The following is a 20803-nucleotide window of genomic DNA, read 5'->3' on the forward strand; positions in this document are numbered from 1 at the left end:
ATATATATATATATATATATATATATATATATATATATATATATATATATATATATATATATATATATATATATATATATATAATGAGATGTTTGTATTTTGTTCTCAGTGAAGGATATATTGTACTTAAAGTGACGATTTGTACCTCAGTCATGGCAGGAAGCACACTATCATGCCATCGAATGTCAACTACCGTGCCAACATCAGAGCACTACATGATGAGGGTTGTACACATGTGCTTGCTTCCACTGCCTGTGGATCCCTCAAGGAAGAAATCCACCCTGGAGATCTAGTCATCGTTGATCAATTCATCGATCGGTACGGCTTCCTTGTGTAACCTTGTCAAGCTGTCCTACAGTATTTTTTCCATCAATTTTGCCAGAATTTATTGTGTGCACAATGCTTCATCCCCATCACTTGTATACTAAAAACAAAAAAAATGGACCACTGGACCTGTAATCTTATCTGGGCCCTTGGCCAAATATTGTAACCCAAATTTGGTATCATTCTGACTGGTTCTGTAGAGGAAGTTTTTTTTTTATTTTTTTGAAGGAATTTATGCAGTTTTTGCAAAAACTTATCAAGTCCGCAATTTTGACACATTTCCGGCCACGTGATTAGCATGGCATCCACAATTTAACATCAGGACCCTGTCCTAATGTTGTAACCCAAATTTGGTAGCATTCTGACCGGTGGGTCCGGAGAACAAGAATTTGGAAGAAATTTACCAAGTCGGCCATTTTGACCTACTTCAAGTCATGTGACCAGAACGAGCTTTACGAGTCACATTAACAGTCAGGAGCGGATTGTTGCTGCCAAATTTCAGCAGGATCGACCCAGCGGTTTGGCCGCAGAAGTCAAAATAGGAGACGGACGGACCAACCAACGGACCGACAGATGGTGTACAATGACGATGCCTTATATGGAATTCCAATTCCAGATAAGCTAATATGAAGGTAAGCACCAAAGGTGTGTGGCCACATGACTAGCACAAGTGATTTATTGATTTATTTTTTAATCGGCATTCTCTACTGTTCCTCCAAATAGATTGGGTTGTTTTTTTTTTTTTTGGTAAAACTCTTAGGGAGTGTTCAAAAGGATTTGGGAACAGTATATTTGTTGGGACCCTGGAGCCGTTTTTTATTTATTTTTTTTATTTTGCTCATTATAAAGTTGCACGTCTTTTTATTTATACAAAATAGATACTTGTGGAAAAGAAAGTTGATAAAGGGAAAGGAAGGCAACACGGTGACACAGCTGGAAAAGGGAACGTAGTAAAATAGATGGGCCACAGTTTAATGTACCAAGCAAGGGAATGAGTTGACAACAAAAGAGGAGAGGGGAGGAAACTAACCGCAAGAGGGTTGAATGAGGTAGAGTTAATAGGGGAAGAAATGATTACAGGTATAGGGATGGAGGACACTAGATGGTGGCATGTTGTTTGTTGGAGTCCTGAAGAGGAGAGTGCACCTTTTCCGGAAGGCACTTCCACAAATGTAAGAAAAGGTGGTGGAGGTGGGAAGTAATCCTCAATTTCAATGGAGTTGAACCAGGAAGGGGTTACTTACATCCTGGAAGAGCTGGGTGGGGTTTGCAGAATGCAAAATTTGCAACATCAAGGACAAACACCGAAGGTGAACAAAGGTGTGCTCCTCCAGGACAACACGTCTGTGCACTCGGCCCATGCTTGGGCAGATTTCCGTTATGAAGCAAGATTCCTCTTCTTTGAGCCCAAACCATGACCCCACGTGTTGTTATCCTTTTTGACACGAGTCCCACCTGCATTGCCGCCGATTCACCGATGACTAGGAACTGCCTGAATTAACTGAGACGTGGCTGATGGAGAAATCTGAAACTTCCATTTCACTGTCAGACAGATTGAAGGTTAAATGGAACAAGTACATTTAAAGTTGAGGGACACTACATTGAAAAGAAATATAAAATGTTACCATGTCTTGGACTTTCTTGGAGTTGTTCCTCAAACCTTTTTAACGCCACATCTATTTTAAGGCATCTTTCCTGTTTCGCAATATCTTTTATGCCAATCTTGCTTGATAATGCAGATAACTGCAAAAAAAACCTTTCAGAGAAATTAAGTGGGAAGATTGTGTAGATGTGGCAGTTGGGACTTGAATGTTTGGCACTTCAAGCATAGCAGATTGATTGGTTCAGGGCTGTCAAAACTCTATCACATCATCGTCTTCCATGCAATTGGGAATACTATTGTTTTGAGGAATAATAAAAATTGAAATTGGACTCTTGGATGAGATTTTTCATGTTATCTGTAATGTTTCTGCACCACAAGTTTAATATGTCTGTGAGAGATCTTAATGGTTGGTAGCCTTTCTTTCCGGCAGAACGACCAAACGTAAGCAGTCATTTTATGATGGAGAAGCAGGGAGCCCTCAAGGGGTTTGCCACATTCCCATGGCAGATCCATTCTGCAACCAAATGCGGCAGGTACATCAGACCCGTTTGGAGTACCAATGAAAACAAAGACAAAATGCAGGGTTTTGATTTGGATCCCTGTTGCGGCTGGGATTAGACACAGATCCTTAGAGTGGCGCAGGTCATTGGCATGCTGTTTGATGTATATGTGTGCGCGCGCAGGTGTTGATTGCTGCAGCCAAAGAACTTTCTTTGCGCTTCCACGACTGTGGTACTGTGGTTACAATTGAAGGACCACGTTTTTCTTCTCGTGCTGAAAGCAAATTGTTTTGTTCTTGGGGATGCGATCTTGTCAACATGACGCTCATTCCTGAGGTGGTTCTGGCCATGGAGCTTGGCCTCTGCTATTGTTCTGTCGCCATGGCAACCGACTATGACTGCTGGAAGGCGGATGAAGGCCCGGTGCGTTCTCGTAACTGTTTGCGAAGCTAATGACTAACAATTAGCTGTCAGATGCTGGCTTTTTAACTCTATGCCTCTGGGTTCCTATCTGTTAAATAAACCCGAGCAGGGTACCCGTTTTCCGATGGGTTTGTGTGTCTCACCTCAAATTCACAGTTTTTTGTAGTGTGCATTGGTAGAAACGGGAATTCAATGTGAAGTGATGACGTGGACTGTGATATGTGGTACATGTTTACCTTGTAGACAATGGCGGTTAGCTCAGAAGAACAACTATCGTTTGTGATAAAAAAAAAAAAATATATATATATATATATATATATATATATATATATATATATATATATATATATATATATATATATATATATATATATATATATATATATATATATATATATATATATATATATAATGTCGTGCATAGCACGATACTTGCAGAATCCAAATAAACAACTTTCCATGGAAAGAGCAATTTGTTAATTTGGAAAATTTGACCTATCGATTACTTTCCATGATGGAATGTTGTGCGTAACATTTGGTTTGATGCATTTTCGAATTTCCACCTAATAGGTGTTTTACATGTTTTGGATGGCATTGACCTTGTCCTTTGACGACTTTTCAGCAGATTTTACACACATATACCACACATACATACAAATAAGCTGTCAGATTCAATCTGATATCTTGAAAAATTATTGAGATTTGGCAATATAAAAACAAGCAGTCATAGACTGGTACTTATAAAATCGTCAACTTGACCTCTGACCTTGTCTAATAAAAGCTGTCTCCAGAGAAGGTAGCGACGCAAACCAGAAGTTTTTACGATGATTCTGTACCAAACCATCAAAAATCGTAACATTGACTGAAGCAAAAATCTCCATTTCTCCACGCAATTATTTTATATTATTTTATTAAAGTCACAAAACCGTAATATTCGGCCATCCACCAACAATCTTTACATAATCCGACGGCTCAGCGACTCAGGCATGCGACAATAACCTTTATTGGGATAAAAAATGACTTTTAAACACCATCTTTATCGAAAACACCATCAGCGTGCACACGCAAAACCATACGTGACTCAATGACGCGTCTGCTCGAGCGAACTGCATCATGGGACGACCCGTGATGCGTCGAGTGAAATATTTTTTATACAATCTTTTAAAACGTCTCACATCCGATTTTTACCAGAATTTCGACAACAGAGTTTTAAGCGTCCTAAGCGATCGCAAAAACCAAAGACAACATTATAATCGAAGTTAAAACGAACTCGTAACGTCGAGCGAAGCAAAAATACTCCATTTCTCCACATGAATTTACGGAATTATGTTTTACCTCACTATGACCTTGACCTTTGACCGATTTTGACCAAAATCTAATCGGCGCTAGCCATCACCCTCCTGAATCACGTGGTGTAATTTGACATTGGTGGCTTCTTCCGTTCTCGAGTTATCGTGCCTACAAACAAACAAACAAACAAACACACAAACAAACAAACAAACAGAAACGGAAGTGATCAATATACTTACGAAATCTAAAGATTTCGTAAGTAAAAATTCCCATTTGATTATAATGGGGTGAAATTGTTGTCATGGACACCGTTTTCTCGATGCCGTGTGGGGCTTCTTGTGTCACGTGGGACTTTTCATTATGCGACCAACCAAGATGAGCAAAACCTGAAAATGTTTTATTATTCAATTACATTTTGCACCCTCTTCGCTTGGCACTGATGCGGTTAGCGATGGGGGGGTGGGGAGGGGGGAGGTGTTTGATTTTGGCTGGTGACCCTCAATTGTTACCTCAGAAGGTCTTATGGGATCTAGAGGGTCCTAAAGGGTATTTGGGTTAAAAAGGGTCGAGGGATGTTGGGGGTTTCTAAAGGTCTAAGGGGTGTTCGGGGTTGAAAGGGTCTTTGGGTTATGAAGGGTCTTGGGGGTCTTCAAAGGTCTAAAGGGTCGAAAGGATGGGTCGAGTTTGCACGTTACTTTCCCAGAGGGTGGGTACTCTGCTATCTTGTACATAAAGCTGAGTTTGTGTCTGTGGGTCATAAGCACTGCCAATTCTACAGGCCACACCTTCCCCTCTCTTCCCCCAGTGTCACAAGCACTGCCCATTCTGCAGTCCACACCTTTCCCTCTCTTCCCTCAGTGCCCATTAGCCAGGCTACGCCTTTCCCTGTTGCCTTTATGTACATTTTAAAAACTAAAGTAACATGTTGAAAACTGAACAAGGTGCGTTTTCATTACAATGAAAATGGTCATTATTAACAATTGAAATCTTGAATTAAAAATAAAAAACTCCTTTTTTTCGGCGTTTCGTATGTACCGTACTGTGTGCTGTCAAGATGTTCAGGAGTGTGTTCAGTTCCCAAGTAGCTAGCTCGCACTTGCCAAACCAGCCGTTCCTTAACGGTTTTGAATGGAGCGCTTGCTTGAGTGCTTAAACCACTTGTCGAGCGCTCTTCAAGAAACTTGGGAACTGAACACACCCCAGATTCATGACATGGCAACGAGGATAAACATCGACACCATGACTTATTTTGGCTGCATTGATGAATTTGTCGCTCGGGGCAGATTTTGACACGACACGTGGCAAGTTAGAAGCACCAAGGCAAGCTGGTTAGAAGTTGGTCGGAATCGAAAGCAGGTTTTATTTTAATTATTGATTTTTTTTTCCCAAAGTGGTTAAAATTCCTGCAAAAAATCCTTTGTGGGAAGAGAGAGGGGAAGGGGTGGGATGGGAGTCTGGAGGGAGGGGGTGGGGTGGGAGGAGGCAAGGGTTGGAGTGGGATGAGGGAGGGTAAAGAGTGTGAAGCCGGGTACCCCTGCTCGTCTAATGTATAAAGAAGGAAGTTTGTGTGTTTGTTTGTTTATGCATTCAGACTATGTAGGAACTGGTGCAACCAAACTTTGCATGGCCTCCTCTTTCATCCAGTGGAAGGTTGAGGGCTGTTTGGATAAAAAAATTGACCCCAGATAAAACCAGATAATTGGCCTTCAGATCTCGATCGCATCTTGTACTTGTACACTGCCTGTTTCTTTTGTTTTTTTTTTGTCCCCTGGGAGCGATCGATTAATTATGTATTGTGAAGATCGTACGTTAAGATTGTCGTGATTTGTTGTCAACACAAATTTAATTTTTACAGTATTTCATTGAAATTTCCCCGGGCAACGCCGGGCACGTCAGCTAGTATGTACTGGGATACAAAAAAAACCACATGTGTGGTTACAAAGCCAGTCATTCCTGTGCGCTTCCTACCAAGACTGATGCAATCACTTGTCATGGTGAATATGGTTATATACAAGTTATGAAGGTTAAAGAAGTTATAACATTTCTTGGGAAATAAATTTTATGTGAATATTCCAACATCATTCGTCTTTTTCTCTTCCTATGCCGTGACACAGTTTCATTGGCTCGGCCACTGGGGGTTACAACCTGGATGGGTCGCCACTCTGACACAGGGTACTTGACTGCAAGTGTAGGAAATTGTAATTTGCCGCTAAATAGCTCATCTTCTCTTTGCAAAGGAAACCATGGGGCCTTTAACATCCACCAACTAATGCTAGCAAATTGGACACCCGGTTTAACGTCTATCCAAGGGATGGCGCACACATTGAGGAATCGCCCTGCATGCGAAACACCATGATGGCAGCTTGCAGCTCGGTCGAGATTCAAACCCATCCGAGACAGCTCAGAGGCAAGTCTACATAAATCCATGTTGTCCTGCCAGCCCTTCCTACATGATGGCTACTTAAATACTGACCAACATAACACCACACAGGCCAGATCAAAACATGCCGTATCCAGCCTGTGGGCCAGAGGTTCCCCATGCCTAATCTGTAGACATGGCCAGTTGGATGAATTTTTTTTTTTGGCTTACTACAATGGCCAGTAAATTAACACTGTCTGAAAATTTATAAAACAAATAAAATTGTGTTGGGTTGGTGCTGGCACAAGGCCAAAAATGTTGTCGTTCTTTGGTGTTTCCCAGGTGTCAGTTGATTACATCTTTATTTATCTGTATATTACGAAAACTCTCATCTTGTATGTATTTATATATGAATGTATGTTCCCGAAATATAGCCAAAACGGTACACGATAGCGCAAAAATTTTAGGGCCACTTTACTCGCCATTCGCCTGCAGTGTGCAGTATCGAGTTTCGTTGAAATTGGGCAAAGAAAAAAATTGTTAAAAAATCAATTCCCGATTCAGTCAAGTACTCTTCGGGATTATTTGATCAATGCAAACAACCTCAACGGTATAGTTCACTGGAGCTATCCTTTTTTCTTTTTTTTTCATCAACCGCTGTCACAACGGGAATCCAACGGGTTCAGGGGTCGTCTAGTTTATTTTAAAATCTCAAAACTATAATCACATCAATTCCACTTGTTGCATATTTTTCCCATAATGCTTGTTTCCAACTACAGCAAGAAACGAGGAGTGGAGCAGATGAAACACTTGGAAACTGATGAATGTCCTTTTCCTTTTGGGGATGTGCGCCGTTTGTTGTACATTGTTTAAACGATGCCTTGCCTTTCTGTTCTCGTGACTCTACACAGGTAAACGTGGAACATGTGATGACAACATTGAAAGAGAACTCTATAAAAACAACAAAACTCATTCGGCATGCTGTTCCATGTCTTGCTGCCATGGAATGGGGCCATTGTCGTCAGTCCATGCAGGTCAGGGTGCATTTGGAACATCAGACTGTAATTTTGTTTGACTACCACTGAATCCATCTCTTCGCTGAGTAGTTGAACAACACAATGTGTGTATATGTATATACACAAGGTGGTGCAGAGCTGACTGACACAATTCAAGCCAAAATTGCTGTCATCAATCAAGATCAAAATCTGTTGCGCCAAGTTTTTGATAATTTTGTGGAGCATCCAAGACAATTGCAATGCAACTGATGGAGGCCACCTTTCTGATATCATCTACCATAAATCATAAAATTGCAAGCTTTGAACATAAACTGCATGTGTTTCATTTCATCCCTCTCTGGCTCCTGAAAAAAATTATCGCATATCCAAATGTGTCAGTCGGCTCTGCACCACCCTGTATATATCGAAACATGTGGAGTGTAACGAGCACTACCCCAATCTCCATTGGACATAGTCCTACAACAAAGCGTCACCTCCAACCCAGAGGCCTCGGCCCGGAAACTCTGTCAACCAGACAAAGATTTACATGGTCAGCATCAGTTAAACATCAAACGGAGCCGCCTATCCGAATTTCGGGCTTTTTGGCCCTCATCAGAATGGCACACCGATAAATATCTAAACAACGTTGACCACATTTATCATTTAAACATCAGACGCGCCTCCTGAATGTTCTGGTGAGCAAAAGGAACAGCAGGAGAATGGGGAAATGCCAGCAGAAGGGTGAAGGGAGACATAGACACAGGGACAAGAAAGGATGCAGGTAACGTTGAGGGGTAGGGGAGAACACAATGGGTGTACAAGATGGATACAGCAGCAAAATTTTGGGAGGGTGGAGGTGGTTTAACGGGTGTAGAAAAGATAATGGTTTTGGATGGGGGGTGATTTGAGATGCTGGTGAACAGCTGTCTGTAAAACTGAGAAGAAAGAGTGAGATTGAAGAGATGACCAAACAATGATGGAGAGGTGTTGAAGAGCAGTGATTAAGTTTCAGGATTTTACTTAAATTTTGTAGACTCCACCCCCACCCCAACTCCCCAAGTAATCAAATAAATGATTAACATTTCACAATTTGAATATTTGCTGAATTTTCTGCAGCTTCAAAAAAAAAGAAAAGAAATTGCAAGGGAAGCACAATCTCACATTGCCAATGATTGTTGAGCAAGCAAAAATATAGATGGACATCTTGAGGTTCATCTTTTTCAGTCTGTTCATTATTGCTGTCTCTGTTGTGATGTTATTAATAAGTTCAGTCACCCAATGAAAATTGGGTTATTTAGATTTTCATAAACGATCAAGAAGTTTGATGTTTAAAGCTGCAGAAAAAATATTTAACCAGAGTGCACCACAGCAATTTTGGGCCAAATGGCCTCACATCCTTATTTGAGGTACGTTTCACCTCGGTGTCATGTTTTTTTTTTTTGTTTTTTTTTAAATATGATTTTCAGATGTACACACATACATATATGCAGAGAATTTCCTTTGGGGGAGGGGGATTGTGTCCTCGACCTCAGCCAGGGAACCCCAGCACGGATGCAAAATCTGGTGTGGATTGGTCTTGGGGTGTGGAATTGTGTAGAAATCAAAGAAAAGGACACACACACACACACACACACACACACACACACACACACACACACACACACACACACACACACACACACACACACACAACCATCTCAAAACTCACACATTGGACTTCATTACTTGAAAGTAAATTAGTCCACATAATACAAACTTTAACTGTTACCATTGTGGATGCTGGAAGTGGCAACCATTTGGGATGATTGCAGGAGTGTGCAGTTTTCTTTCAAAAAGGAAAATCTAGGATCTGTTAAACAAAAATTGTTTATTAGAAAATTGTTCTGATTTTGAAGTGTTGGTGTGGGAAGATTTGACATTATTTCATCTTATAAACAGTGTTAACATGTTTTCCTGCTAAAAGAAGCAAATAAGTGTTATGATGCAATAACTGTAAAACAAAAGAAACTATATGTAACTCATAAATGATATGATGCACTAACTGAAAAATTTTTTTAACCACTGACCTTCATTTACTTGTAAATTATGCTAATGACTGTTTGTGTGTTTAGGCCCTGACAAAAACAGCAGTGATGCACCCCGATGACTGACCAGCAACTGCGGGATACGACGTGCACATCACGAGGCAGCAAGCGAGCACTAAGCAGAGTCGGTTCATTCGTTGCAAAAATGACTGGTGACCAAATAAAAAAACTTGTTTGCAGTGCATTTATTTGTGCTTTGAGTGACGCAGTCGAGTTCACCAATGAAGAGGAAGCGTGTTCTTTTTGAAACCGTTTTAAGTATCGCATTGAGTGGCACAAACTAAAAGGTATCCGGTGTCCACACTCGTGTCGTTAGATCGGTAACAATCTGAGCATGGCAATTTACGGTTGTTGAATTTGATGCACGTGGGATTCTGTTGAAATGTACTTTCTCTGTGCAAGTCATTCCTGTCGCTTGGCTTGGCCACCACATAACTTGAATCTTTTTTTTGTAAATCTTCGGGATAAATAAAACTGCACGTTATCATTTCCACATATCGTTTAACTTGATGCGGCCTCAAAGGAAACTTTTAACACGATTAAAGTAAATCGACGTTTATTCGGTACTAAAAAGGTACCGCATAATTATTGAGAATATATATATATCTGTTCTTCATGAGCAAATCTATTATCCTCAAATTGTGCCATTTGGAAACGACAGCAATGTCGTAGCCGAATGCGTCAAAGTTCCACGGGCGCAGTGCTGCCAGGCCGCTTCTGGACGAACTGATAATGCTGGTGTGGCAAAGCAGGGTCACCAGGGTGTGGTCATTGGCTGAGGGTTTTGTAGATATGACATCACAACAGCTGAAATGGACAACCTGTAGACAGAACAGTGGACATTGGTTTCTACTTTTAAGTAATTTTGAAACATCACAGCTTTTCCTTTTGAAATTTTAATTTGCTTTGACAAGAGGAAACATCCAACATATGGTATTACAAATCTGCAGTGATAGATACTTCATGTGATTAAAACCAGGAAGATGGAAAAGAAAAAGTATAAAAACCACCAGTGAACTCACATAAAGCTGCTCATCATTTGTTTGGTGTCTTCAGAACTCCGAGAATTGGCAAAGCTGATGAAAGAGCAGTACACGGCCACCCATGCACACCATTTGAGCTATGCAGGAAGGGAAAGATGGAGGAAAAGTCCCATTTTAATTTCTCAACTGATCTTGATTTTATTTCTGCAACATAGTTAAATGCAAAATAAGTGATTTTATTTTTAGACCACATTGCCTTGATAAGGTTTTCAGGATGTCACACCTTCAACATAAGCCCACACATGCTGAATATCATGCCCAAAAGATTCATGTAGTCTGGTGTTGGGTCCTCCAGTGTTTGGTTTGTTTCTGACGATGGAGGTTTGTACCTGCAAATACAGACACCACAGTCAACCCATATATCACGACTTTGTCGGTTCTGGCTGAGAGTGTGGTTTCACTTGGTAGGTCTGAGAAGGGATAAATATACAGATCCACTCAGTAACTTCCCTGGCAGCTTCAGGTGGGTTATGACAGAGGATTGAGGTCCAGTGAACATTGGCAAGAAAAGAACGAAAGCCATCCCAATCAGCCTTGCTATATTATTGGAAGGCAGTTCAATGGTCAGGATGAACAACAGTTGATGGTGAAGAGTAACAAACCTGAACTTTAATGTTGACATTGGGGAGGGGAGGAGAGGGGGGCAGAATTTTTGCAGTACAATTCCGAGGATTTGAGTACAAAAATAGATCAAGAACATACCTGTTATTAGTAACTGGATAATTAATTTTGGTAGAAACAAATCATCTGAGTAAGGTCATGTGACACGGCAAAGTAAATGCACCGACGCCAGGAGAATCTGTGCTGTGAGAGTGAACTAACCAACCATTCTTTGTGATGGACATTAAAGTCTCCAAAGACCCTCATATTAACAGTTGGATTTTGAGAAAGTGCCATAATCAATACTTTCGGTGATGGTAATGGAAAGAGCAAAAATGAGCGATGGTGGAGATCGACCCAACAAAAATATAGATGGACAATTAAATGCAAAAGTGCCAGGCGAAAGCGCATGAACTCGTGTCGTATCCTCAAGGGAGACCTCATGGCGAAGTGGTAGAGAGGCCTCTGCAGAAATACATAAACCATCATAAAGTCTATGGAGGATGTAGCCAGGCACCACAAAAGATTCAGATATCACCTCACTGGGGAGAATGAGTTTCACAAAGAGCAAGCATATCTGGAAAATTAAATTTCAAGAAAGATCGGATGGTGGAGAAATAACCACGGACCTGCCTGATATTAGCATAGCAGATACTTAGTGGCTTGGACTTGGGAACCTTTGGTGGTGAAATTCAGAATGCTGGTTGAGAACGGATTTCATTGGATTGAATCGTCATAATTATAAAAGATGTAAAAGAATAAGGAACATTAGTTTAGCAATCTAAATGTCACGTATAAGGCCACAATGAGACACACCAAGAGCCCAAACAAATCCACAGCTGGAGCAAAAGCACCTTGATGACCACATGATCACAACCGAAGTAGATTCAGTAAAGCTACCCCAGCATTTTACATCTCCTCCTCCTCCATAAATTAGCCTCTCAATGCATTAGCATTGAGTTCGGGATCCTGTCCTATTAGATGGCCATGACCAGCAGCATGCTTTTAACCTGTACCATTCAGAGTGGTCAGGCACAGGGGGGTTTTTTTCTACAAGTATTCAGCCGAGGCTCATGGGAGAGTGAGAACACACCATGGATCAAGACTCAACAAAACAAAAGTAACATTAGAAAGAGAGGGGGGAGGGGGGGTGCCAACAGCAGTGCCGAAGGACAAAATAGATGGAGACGGACAAACAAGGGATATGGGTAAGAATGAAGAGTAAGGGAGGGGACAAGATGGATCCAGAAACAAACTCTCAGGAAGGAAAAACTGGAAATTTTGGGGAGGAGAGGTGGCTTAACGGGGGAAGAAAAAATCATAGTTTTGGATGGGAGATGATCTGAGATGGTGGTCAAAAGTTGTCTTGAATACCTGGAGGGAAGAATGAGATTGAAGAGAATGGGGAAGTTGGTGGATTGAAGAGAATGTGGCAGCAGGTGGGAAAAAGGAAGGAATGAGTGGAGTTGTGCAGCAATTTAGGATTTTGGGAGGATCACCAGCAGGTGGACCACATGCGCCCTGCAGAAACTTGGGGAGGACAAAGCATGGAAAGGGTAGATGGTAGAGGGTGCAAGACCAGAAAGGTGGGAGAAGACAGAGATCACTGACCTGTCAGTAATGGCAAAGGAATAGGCCCATCGAGTCAGCTTCATTGCAGGAGAATCCAATGATCTCGAACGCCTTGGTTTCCATGATGTCAAGCTGAGCAAGGTGTGAGGCAGGGGCACCAGCCCAGAGGGGAGAGCAGTCTTCCATGAAGCTGCGGATGAAGGCATATTGCAGGTGGATAAGAGATCGGGTGTGCCAAAGAAGGACTTTGCACGACGGAGGATATCCCAGTCAGTGTCTGGCTTTGGAGGCCAACTTTGAAATGTTTTCTCAAGGAAAGATTGTGGCTGATAGCGAGACCTTCTTCAAAAGGATTAAAGTTTATGGGAGGGTTTGCCATATGGTTGAGTTTTTTTTTTCAAGGTCTGAAGAGAGGAAAGAGGTTGCAGCCTGTCTGGCTGAAGGATGAGGGATGTCAGGGTAGAGGGTGGAGTTATCAACAAATCGATGAAGAGGACTTTCCAGAGTCAGAGAGATCATTTATGAAGATTAGGTATAGAATGGGGCTTAGAAAACTGCCTTGGACATTCCAGCCTTGACAGGGAGAAGAGATGAAAGGATTCTGTGGAGAGTAACAAGTTGGCAAAGAGTGGTGTTGGCCTTGGATGCCATAGGCAGAGAGTTCGGAGAGCAAGATGGGATGCCAGACTGCAGTGAAAGCTCGAGGTGTGTCTGAAGAGACGGCCCTGATCTGATGTCTGACAGTGAGGGCTTCCATTCATCGTTGGAAGAGCAGAAGCAGCCAAGGTGGAGTGAACTGGTCTGAATCTGAATCGAGGATCTGAAATAAGGTCGTTGGAGAAAAGGAATGATTTCACATCAACTGCGATGATGGATCCCATGACCTTGCTGATTGTTGGAAGCAAGTAACCAGCCCCTTGCACCGAAATGAGACAATATAGAAAGTTTGCCTGTCGTTAAGGAGATATGTTTTTGCACCTTTTTCTGTAATGCTGTGGTGTTGGCTGTTTTCCAAACATGGAAGACCACCTATGGCAAATGACATGGTGGAAAGGGCTGAGAGAGGATGTGCAAGAGTAGCAGAGCACGTTTTTAGGAGACATGAGCTGATGCCATCTGGTCCAATTGCAGAATCAGAGTCTGTGGTTGCTAGAAACTTCTCCACCTTCTCAGGTGCAAAAGGCACAGAGTCCAAGAGCTGTTGGGTAAGACGGGGAAGGGTGCGTTTCGAGCGCATGGGGTTGGGGACACAAGACTTGGAAGCAAACACAGAATTGAGGCATTCGGCCTTCTCACGAGCGGATTCGGTTGTGGTGCTATTGGAAGTGAGGGAAGGGATGGAGGGGTAACAGACTCCATCCAGACAGATTTAAGACACCATCAGGTCTTTGAAGAAGGAGACAGGTTTGAGAGTTGTCTTGAGATTGGACAGATGTTCCTTTCTGGCTCTCCTGAGAGTGGACACACACTTGTTGCAGGCTTCGTGGAATGATCTGTTGTTGCCTTCGGTCAGATGTGGAGAGGGAAGCTGGGGAGGGAGGTTGTGAGTGAGGAGAGCACTGACATGGGGGGTGGGAGGGGAGGTGCCACCATTAATGGACATTGAGGGGTGTTGATTGTTGCATGCACACAGCCTTTGCAAAATTGACTTTTGAGGGTTCTCAGACTGGACATACGAAGACAGACTTCATGGGAGGGGTGGTAAAAATGTTTCCATTGAAGGCATGAAGGAACATGTAGGTACGAGAGGAGGGTGGATGAACTAGAGGCATTTAAAATAAATATTTTGATGTGAGTTTTTATTATTATTTTTAACCTCTGCCATCGAAGATGGATGGAGGTTGCTGTTTTCACCCCTGTCTGTTTGTTTGTTTGTGAACAGTATTACGGAAAAACTCCTGGACGGATTTTGACGAAACTTGGTGGGGGGATTATGTATGGGCCAAGGATCATGCCATTAGATTTTGGACTCGGTCCCAAAAAATTTTTTTCAAAAAAATGTCGATTTTATTTGAAAAAATTTTTTTTTTGCATTTCTACATGTTTTAAGTGATTTCCAACCCCCCCCCCAAAAAAAATTTTATTAGAGAAAAAAAAACAAAACAAATTTTGCAACTTTTTTTCAAAAAAATTTCGATTTTTTTTTTTGGCATTTCTACATGCGCCTCGATCTAGTTTAGTTTATTCAATCGTGGTTCAGTCGAGTCTGATCCGTTTTGACCCACAATGAATAGGATATCAGGTTCACTTAAGTGACCCAGCAGTATTGGCGGCGGAGGTTTTGCACTCTACCGAGTGCTCCCCCTCGAGTTTTTGGAATGTTATCACAAGAGGTTTAAAAAAAGAAGAGGTTTCATTCACTTTTAGAATATTGAAAAGTAAAATCGATGGAGAAGCAGGAAGGATCTGCACATGGCAAATTGAGTATTTTTTCGTTGTTGTTTTCTTGGAGTGAAGTTAAAACTGGTCTTGTGCAAGAAGAAGAAGAAGAAGAAGAAGAAGAAGAAGAAGAAGAAGAAGAAGAAGAAGAAGAAGAAGAAGAAGAAGAAAAAGAAGAAAAAGAAGAAAAAGAAGAAAAAGAAGAAAAAGAAGAAAAAGAAGAAAAAGAAGAAGAAGAAGAAGAAAAAGAAGAAGAAGAAAAAGAAGAAGAAGAAAAAGAAGAAAAAGAAGAAGAAGAAGAAGAAGAAGAAGAAGAAGAAGAAGAAGAAGCTCTGGTACACCACTATTTCATGTCATCACCCGTCCTTATCCACAACCTTTAACCACAACTACCCTAACCCGATTACATCGTTTGGTGGAGTGCACTGTGGTGTAGCCTGCGGGCATGCAGGGCGGGGCATGATGATGGGAGGAGGGGTCGGCGTGGTCATCGGGTCTGCAAGGGATATAAGGTGTGCGTGCCGCCTGAGGCGTTGTAGTAATGCTGGAGTCGCCCGGCTCGACTGTTCCCCCGCTCGTGTCTGCCTGCTAAGCATCTTCTATCCAGTACACCACATGCACCACCACCACCACCACCCGTCTGAGCTGACAAGCCTGGAGTATAAAACGATTTGAATGATCGTACCAACAGTTTGGAGGTTTGAAGAACCAACCGCTCCATTCAGAACCATTTATACTCTTCCACAAAGTACGTACGCCGTTGTGAAGACAGGGTCTCACCTCTGGATCTTGCTGGGCCGGTGAGGGTCAGAGCTGTTGTTCGCAGACATCGAGGCGGTTACTATGGCGACGAATGACGGTTTTATTCCCGTACCTCCTCTGTTTTTTTCCCCCTTATGCTTTCTATTTTCGTTCCTCTTCTCCGGTTTCCTCTTCCAGCCCGGGCTTTCACAAGAGGCTGGCGTGACACGATGACAGTTGTCGTTTATTGATGTCATACATCCTCAATGATAAAAGACTCGAACATGAAACCATTTTTATTACTCGGAATTAAAAAAATTCTACACAGACTTAGCCCAAAAATGGGTTTTCGCTTATGAAAACGACCTTCACGAGGTGTTTTAACCGATGCGGCAACAGGAATGGCTTTTTAGTGAGGAATCTGCTGAACGGAATTCGATGCGGAAACAGGAATGGCTTTTTCGTGGGGAATCTGCTGAACGGAATTCGACGCGGCAACAGGAATGGCTTTTTCGTGAGGAATCTGCTGAACGGAATTCGACGCGGAAACAGGAATGGCTTTTTCGTGAGGAATCTGCTGAACGGAATTCGACGCGAAAACAGGAATGGCTTTTTCGTGAGGAATCTGCAGAACGGAATTTGATGCGGCAACAGGAATGGCTTTTTCGTGGGGAATCTGCTGAACGGAATTTGCGGCTCGTTCGGTGAAACGTTTAATTAATCTATTACATCCAGTAAAAAAAAAAAGAAAACGATGCCACATTCGTCAATCTGTGTAAACATGACGTGCATGGGGTAGACTCGATTCCCATCCCCTGATTATATATATATATATATATATATATATATATATATATATATATATATATATATATATATATATATATATATATATATATATATATATATATATACAGGGTCATCCAGAATGAAGTCTTTATTTTAAATATAGAAATACCACGTGGGTAATGTAAATAAAACAGAAAAATAGTTAATATTGCCGTTTTAATATGAAAACCAAATAACACGAGTTCCTGTGTTCTCAGCACATTCCATCAATCACTTGAAAATGTATTTCCGGTGATTCCTCTGTGTTATGTGTTCATACGTTCTTGATTGAACTCCACCTGCAACAACAACACTGGGTCGAAGTGGCAACACATCCAGCATTGTGTCCCTAACCACAGAAAAACTACTCCAGCAGCCCTGCACTCTGAAGACAGTATGCAAGTGGTTCTTCTTCCTCTTCCTCTTATGATCACCAAAGTATTTATTTATTTAAATATTATTTAATTATGGATCACCTTGTAGTGAGCCCAAGATCAGTGAGCTCTGGTGAAAGATGGTGTTTACAATTTTAAATACAATTCATCAAAATTGAAATGTTCACAGTCGTCAGAAAGCATCGGAGACTTTTTGCTACAACATATCAATTATAAAACGGTCAGAAAAACAGCCAAAAGTTTTCATTTATCCATAGGACTGACAGGATGGCCCAAACGTATGCACACTTGTCGAGCCTCAAAACTGTCAAGCCTGCGAATCCCAACCCAGCTACAAACTGTCATCGAGGTGTTTCACAGGCATGGCAATTCATCAATGTGTGTGCCGTCCTTCGGGGGGGGGGGGGACATGAAACTGGGCATCCTGTCTGCCGGCATGAGTTGGTTGATGTTAAAGATCCCACGGTGTCCTTCATGGAGGAGTGGGGGAGCTGCTTCAGCAACACAGCCACGCTCTCAGTCAATGTGACTTGTGCATTCCGAAGCACAGCCTGGTGCTGCATACAAATGAAGAAACCGCTAGCAAAACAGTTGAGCCTTCCAGACGGCATCAGCCCACATGTCCTAAAAACTTGCTCTGCTCTTGCTCACCCTCTCTCCGTTCAATTCGCCCTCTCATTTGCTCAAGCTCATCTTCCATCTGCCTGGAAATCAGCAAACATTACAGCTCTGCATAAAAAAAAATGTGCAAAAACAGATCAATGAAACAACAGAACAATCAGCCTTCTCCCAATCATCAGCAAGGTTATGGAATCAATCATCGCTTCAGACATTAAATCCTTCCTCTTCTCCAATGGCTTGATTTCCGATCATCGATTTGGTTTCAGACCAGGTTACTCTTCCCTGGATCTGCTGCTTCTGCTCTCCCAACAATGGATGGAGGTCCTCAATACCGGACGTGAAGTCAGCCATATCACACGCTTTTGACACAATCTGGCACTCCGCCCTGCTCACCATCAAACTCTTCCTATGGTATCCAAGGATATCTCCACTAATGGCTCACAGACTTCGTCTCCTGTCACAGTCAACGTGTGGCCCTAAATGGAGTTCTCTCATCCCCTCTTCCTGTCCAGGCTGGAGTTCCTCAAGGTAGCGTTCTGGGCCCTGTTCTTTTTCTGGTTTTCATCAATGATCTCTCCCACTCTCTGGAAAATCCTCTATCTCTTTGCTGATGACTCCACCCTCGGCCGTACCATCTGTCATCCCTCAGACCGGCAAGCAGCAGCTTCTTCGCTCACTGCCGATCTGGATAAAATCACAAACTGGTCCAACACGTGGAACATGTCTTTCAATCCGGACAAATCTCACTATGTCTTTCTAAAGGGACTGTTTGGAATCCCCCCCCCCCCCATCTACTTTCTCAATAATCCTCTGGAAGAAGTCCTTTCATTCAAGCTTCTGGGTCTGTCTGCCATGATCTTTCCTGGGAAAGCCACATTCCCAACCTGGTCTCCAAAGCCAGTCTCTGGGCATCTTCCGTCGTGCAAAGTCCTTCCTTGGCCCACCTGAGCTCCTGGCCACATACAAAGGTGTTGTCCGTCGCCTGATGGAGTACTGCTCTCGTGCTCCTTCCTCTCAACTTCACACTGTGGAAACCAAGGCATTTTGGATCATTGGTATCTCCTGTGGTGAGGCTGAGTCTTTGGGCCTCTCACCGCAGGCAGATCGGTGGTCTTTCTGTCTTCGACCATCTTCTCTCCGGTCTCACCCCCACCCCACCCCCCCGCTCTGTCTGCGAAATGTCTCCCCACACATATTTACACAGGGCGCTCAAGGTCCGCCAGCAACCCCCTTCTGATAAAACTACCAAAATCACGAATCACTGCTCACCTTCACTCTTTCATTCCTCTTTTTTCCCCACCTTTGGAATAAACTCCCACACACTCCTCAATCCCATTTTTCCCTCCAGGCCTTCAAAAAAGCTGTTCACCACCACCTATCTTCCTCTATCCAAAACCTCGATCTTTTCTACCCCCGTTAATCCACCTGAAACCAACCTCCTTCAAATTCCCTGCCTTCCTTCCCAAAAGTTTCCCATCCTGTAAGGTCCTGAAAGTCCCTGTGGTGTCCATCTAGTATACCCCGTGTTCCTCGCCCCATCCCTCTCCCTTCCACAGATCTCCTAATGTCTGTTCCCCACTGTTTTGCTCTTCCCTCTCCCGCCCCTCTTGTCTCCTGCCCCCCCCCCCTTGTGTGTTAGCTTTCATACGAGCCTTGACAATGTATACCAAAAAAGAAAGCCTTCAAATATATATGTAACTGGAGGGGGACTATTCAATATCATGACACCATCAGGTATGCCTCCACCCACATTATTACATCATTACACATACTTTTACCAAGTTTGATTTAAATCCTGAAACCCAGATTCAAAACATTAAATAATTCTGGCTGCCCGACCATGCATCTGATCAGGTTGAAATCTAAAACATATTATCTGGTGGTCATGTCGACTATAACTGTGAAGTTTCACGTCGATTGATGAAGCGGTTCAATAAATAATTTTTAAAAGATTTTCGTTCAATCCAACATGGGTGCCAGACCATGTGACATTAATTATTAGTGAACACCCTGGTATCCACAAGGCTTGGGGAACATGTGGGTGAAGTTTCCCCTCGATGGAGCAAGCCGTTCTGGAGAAGAAGATTTTAAAATGTTTGTTCTTCAAAAAAAAAATCAGAGCTGTGGAAACCATGTGACCTATGTCGTCATACACGGACAATGTTTCGTTCCTTGGGAACATGTGGGTGAAGTTTCCCCTCGATGTAGCAAGCCGTTCTGGAGAAGAAGATTTTAAAATGTTTGTTCTTCAAAAAAAAAATCAGAGCTGTGGAAACCATGTGACCTATGTCGTCATACACGGACAATGTTTCGTTCCTTGGGAACATGTGGGTGAAGTTTCCCCTCGATGTAGCAAGCCGTTCTGGAGAAGAAGATTTTAAAATGTTTGTTCTTCAAAAAAAAATCATAGCTGCGGAAACCATGTGACCTATGTCGTCATATATGGACAGTGTTTCGTTCCTTATGGATAGGCGATCAAAACTACAAAGTTTCGCCTCCATCTGCTCAGCAGTTTTGGAAAAAAAATTTTTGGATTTGGATTAATGTTAAAAAAAAGATATGGCTGCCGAACCATTCAACCGATATCATCAAATCTCTCACCCCACCACCCCTACACAATATGGCCCGAGATGACCCTCAAATATTTTTATACCGATTGGATAAAGCGTTCGATGTATGCAATTATGTTATCATAACAAAGCCACCAATGACATTAAAAAAAATTTCCCATAGGGAGTACTTGACAGTGCCCAGTTAAAAAAAATTTCCATGGAGTACTTTGAGAAATACAGAGGTCCAAAATTTATCTTTTTTTCCCCAACATGGCTGCCACACCACATGACCTGTGATGTCATAATTATCATTGAAACATTCTGCATGAGTCGTCACACCAATTTCGTGTCAATCAGATAAGCAGTTGCAGAGAAAACAGAGAAAATTAGCATGGATGCAATCTGAAATTAATCAATTAGCATGGATGCAATTACACACAATCTGAAAACATAATGCCTCTGGCAACTTCATCAGTAAAGGCAAAACAAAAAGG

General features: G+C 42.3%; 2 protein-coding genes across 3 annotated transcripts in view; one reads left to right on the forward strand and one right to left on the reverse strand.

Annotated features, from left to right (window-relative positions):
- The window catches only part of MTAP (methylthioadenosine phosphorylase), a 44064-nt gene extending 33993 nt beyond the window's left edge, over positions 1 to 10071 (forward strand). The window contains exons 4-8 of the mRNA XM_085870728.1: positions 151 to 318; positions 2358 to 2460; positions 2611 to 2850; positions 7411 to 7533; positions 9606 to 10071. Of these exons, the coding sequence (XP_085726854.1) occupies positions 151 to 318; positions 2358 to 2460; positions 2611 to 2850; positions 7411 to 7533; positions 9606 to 9644 (673 nt within the window). The 3' untranslated portion in view covers positions 9645 to 10071. The remainder of the gene's footprint in view (positions 1 to 150; positions 319 to 2357; positions 2461 to 2610; positions 2851 to 7410; positions 7534 to 9605) is intronic.
- Positions 3831 to 16167, reverse strand: WDR83OS (WD repeat domain 83 opposite strand). Of its 2 annotated transcripts, XR_015055366.1 has the most exons (5): positions 15953 to 16167; positions 10845 to 10950; positions 10601 to 10698; positions 4979 to 10399; positions 3831 to 4925 (listed from the first exon to the last, which is right to left on the reverse strand). XR_015055366.1 is itself a non-coding variant. In XM_085870729.1 (4 exons), the coding sequence occupies exons 1-4, from the start codon at positions 16000 to 16002 to the stop codon at positions 10333 to 10335; spliced, it is 321 nt and encodes a 106-aa protein (XP_085726855.1). In that variant the 5' UTR covers positions 16003 to 16167; the 3' UTR covers positions 3831 to 10332. The 2 variants fall into 2 exon arrangements, 1 of the variants encoding a protein (XP_085726855.1); XM_085870729.1 differs by having other exon boundaries at positions 3831 to 10399.
- Between the last annotated feature and the right edge of the window lie 4636 nt (positions 16168 to 20803).

Source organism: Eptatretus burgeri, chromosome 2, assembly GCF_056783735.1.
Source record: "Eptatretus burgeri isolate ZD-2024b chromosome 2, Ebu_testis_v1, whole genome shotgun sequence".
Taxonomy (NCBI): Eukaryota; Metazoa; Chordata; class Myxini; order Myxiniformes; family Myxinidae; genus Eptatretus; species Eptatretus burgeri.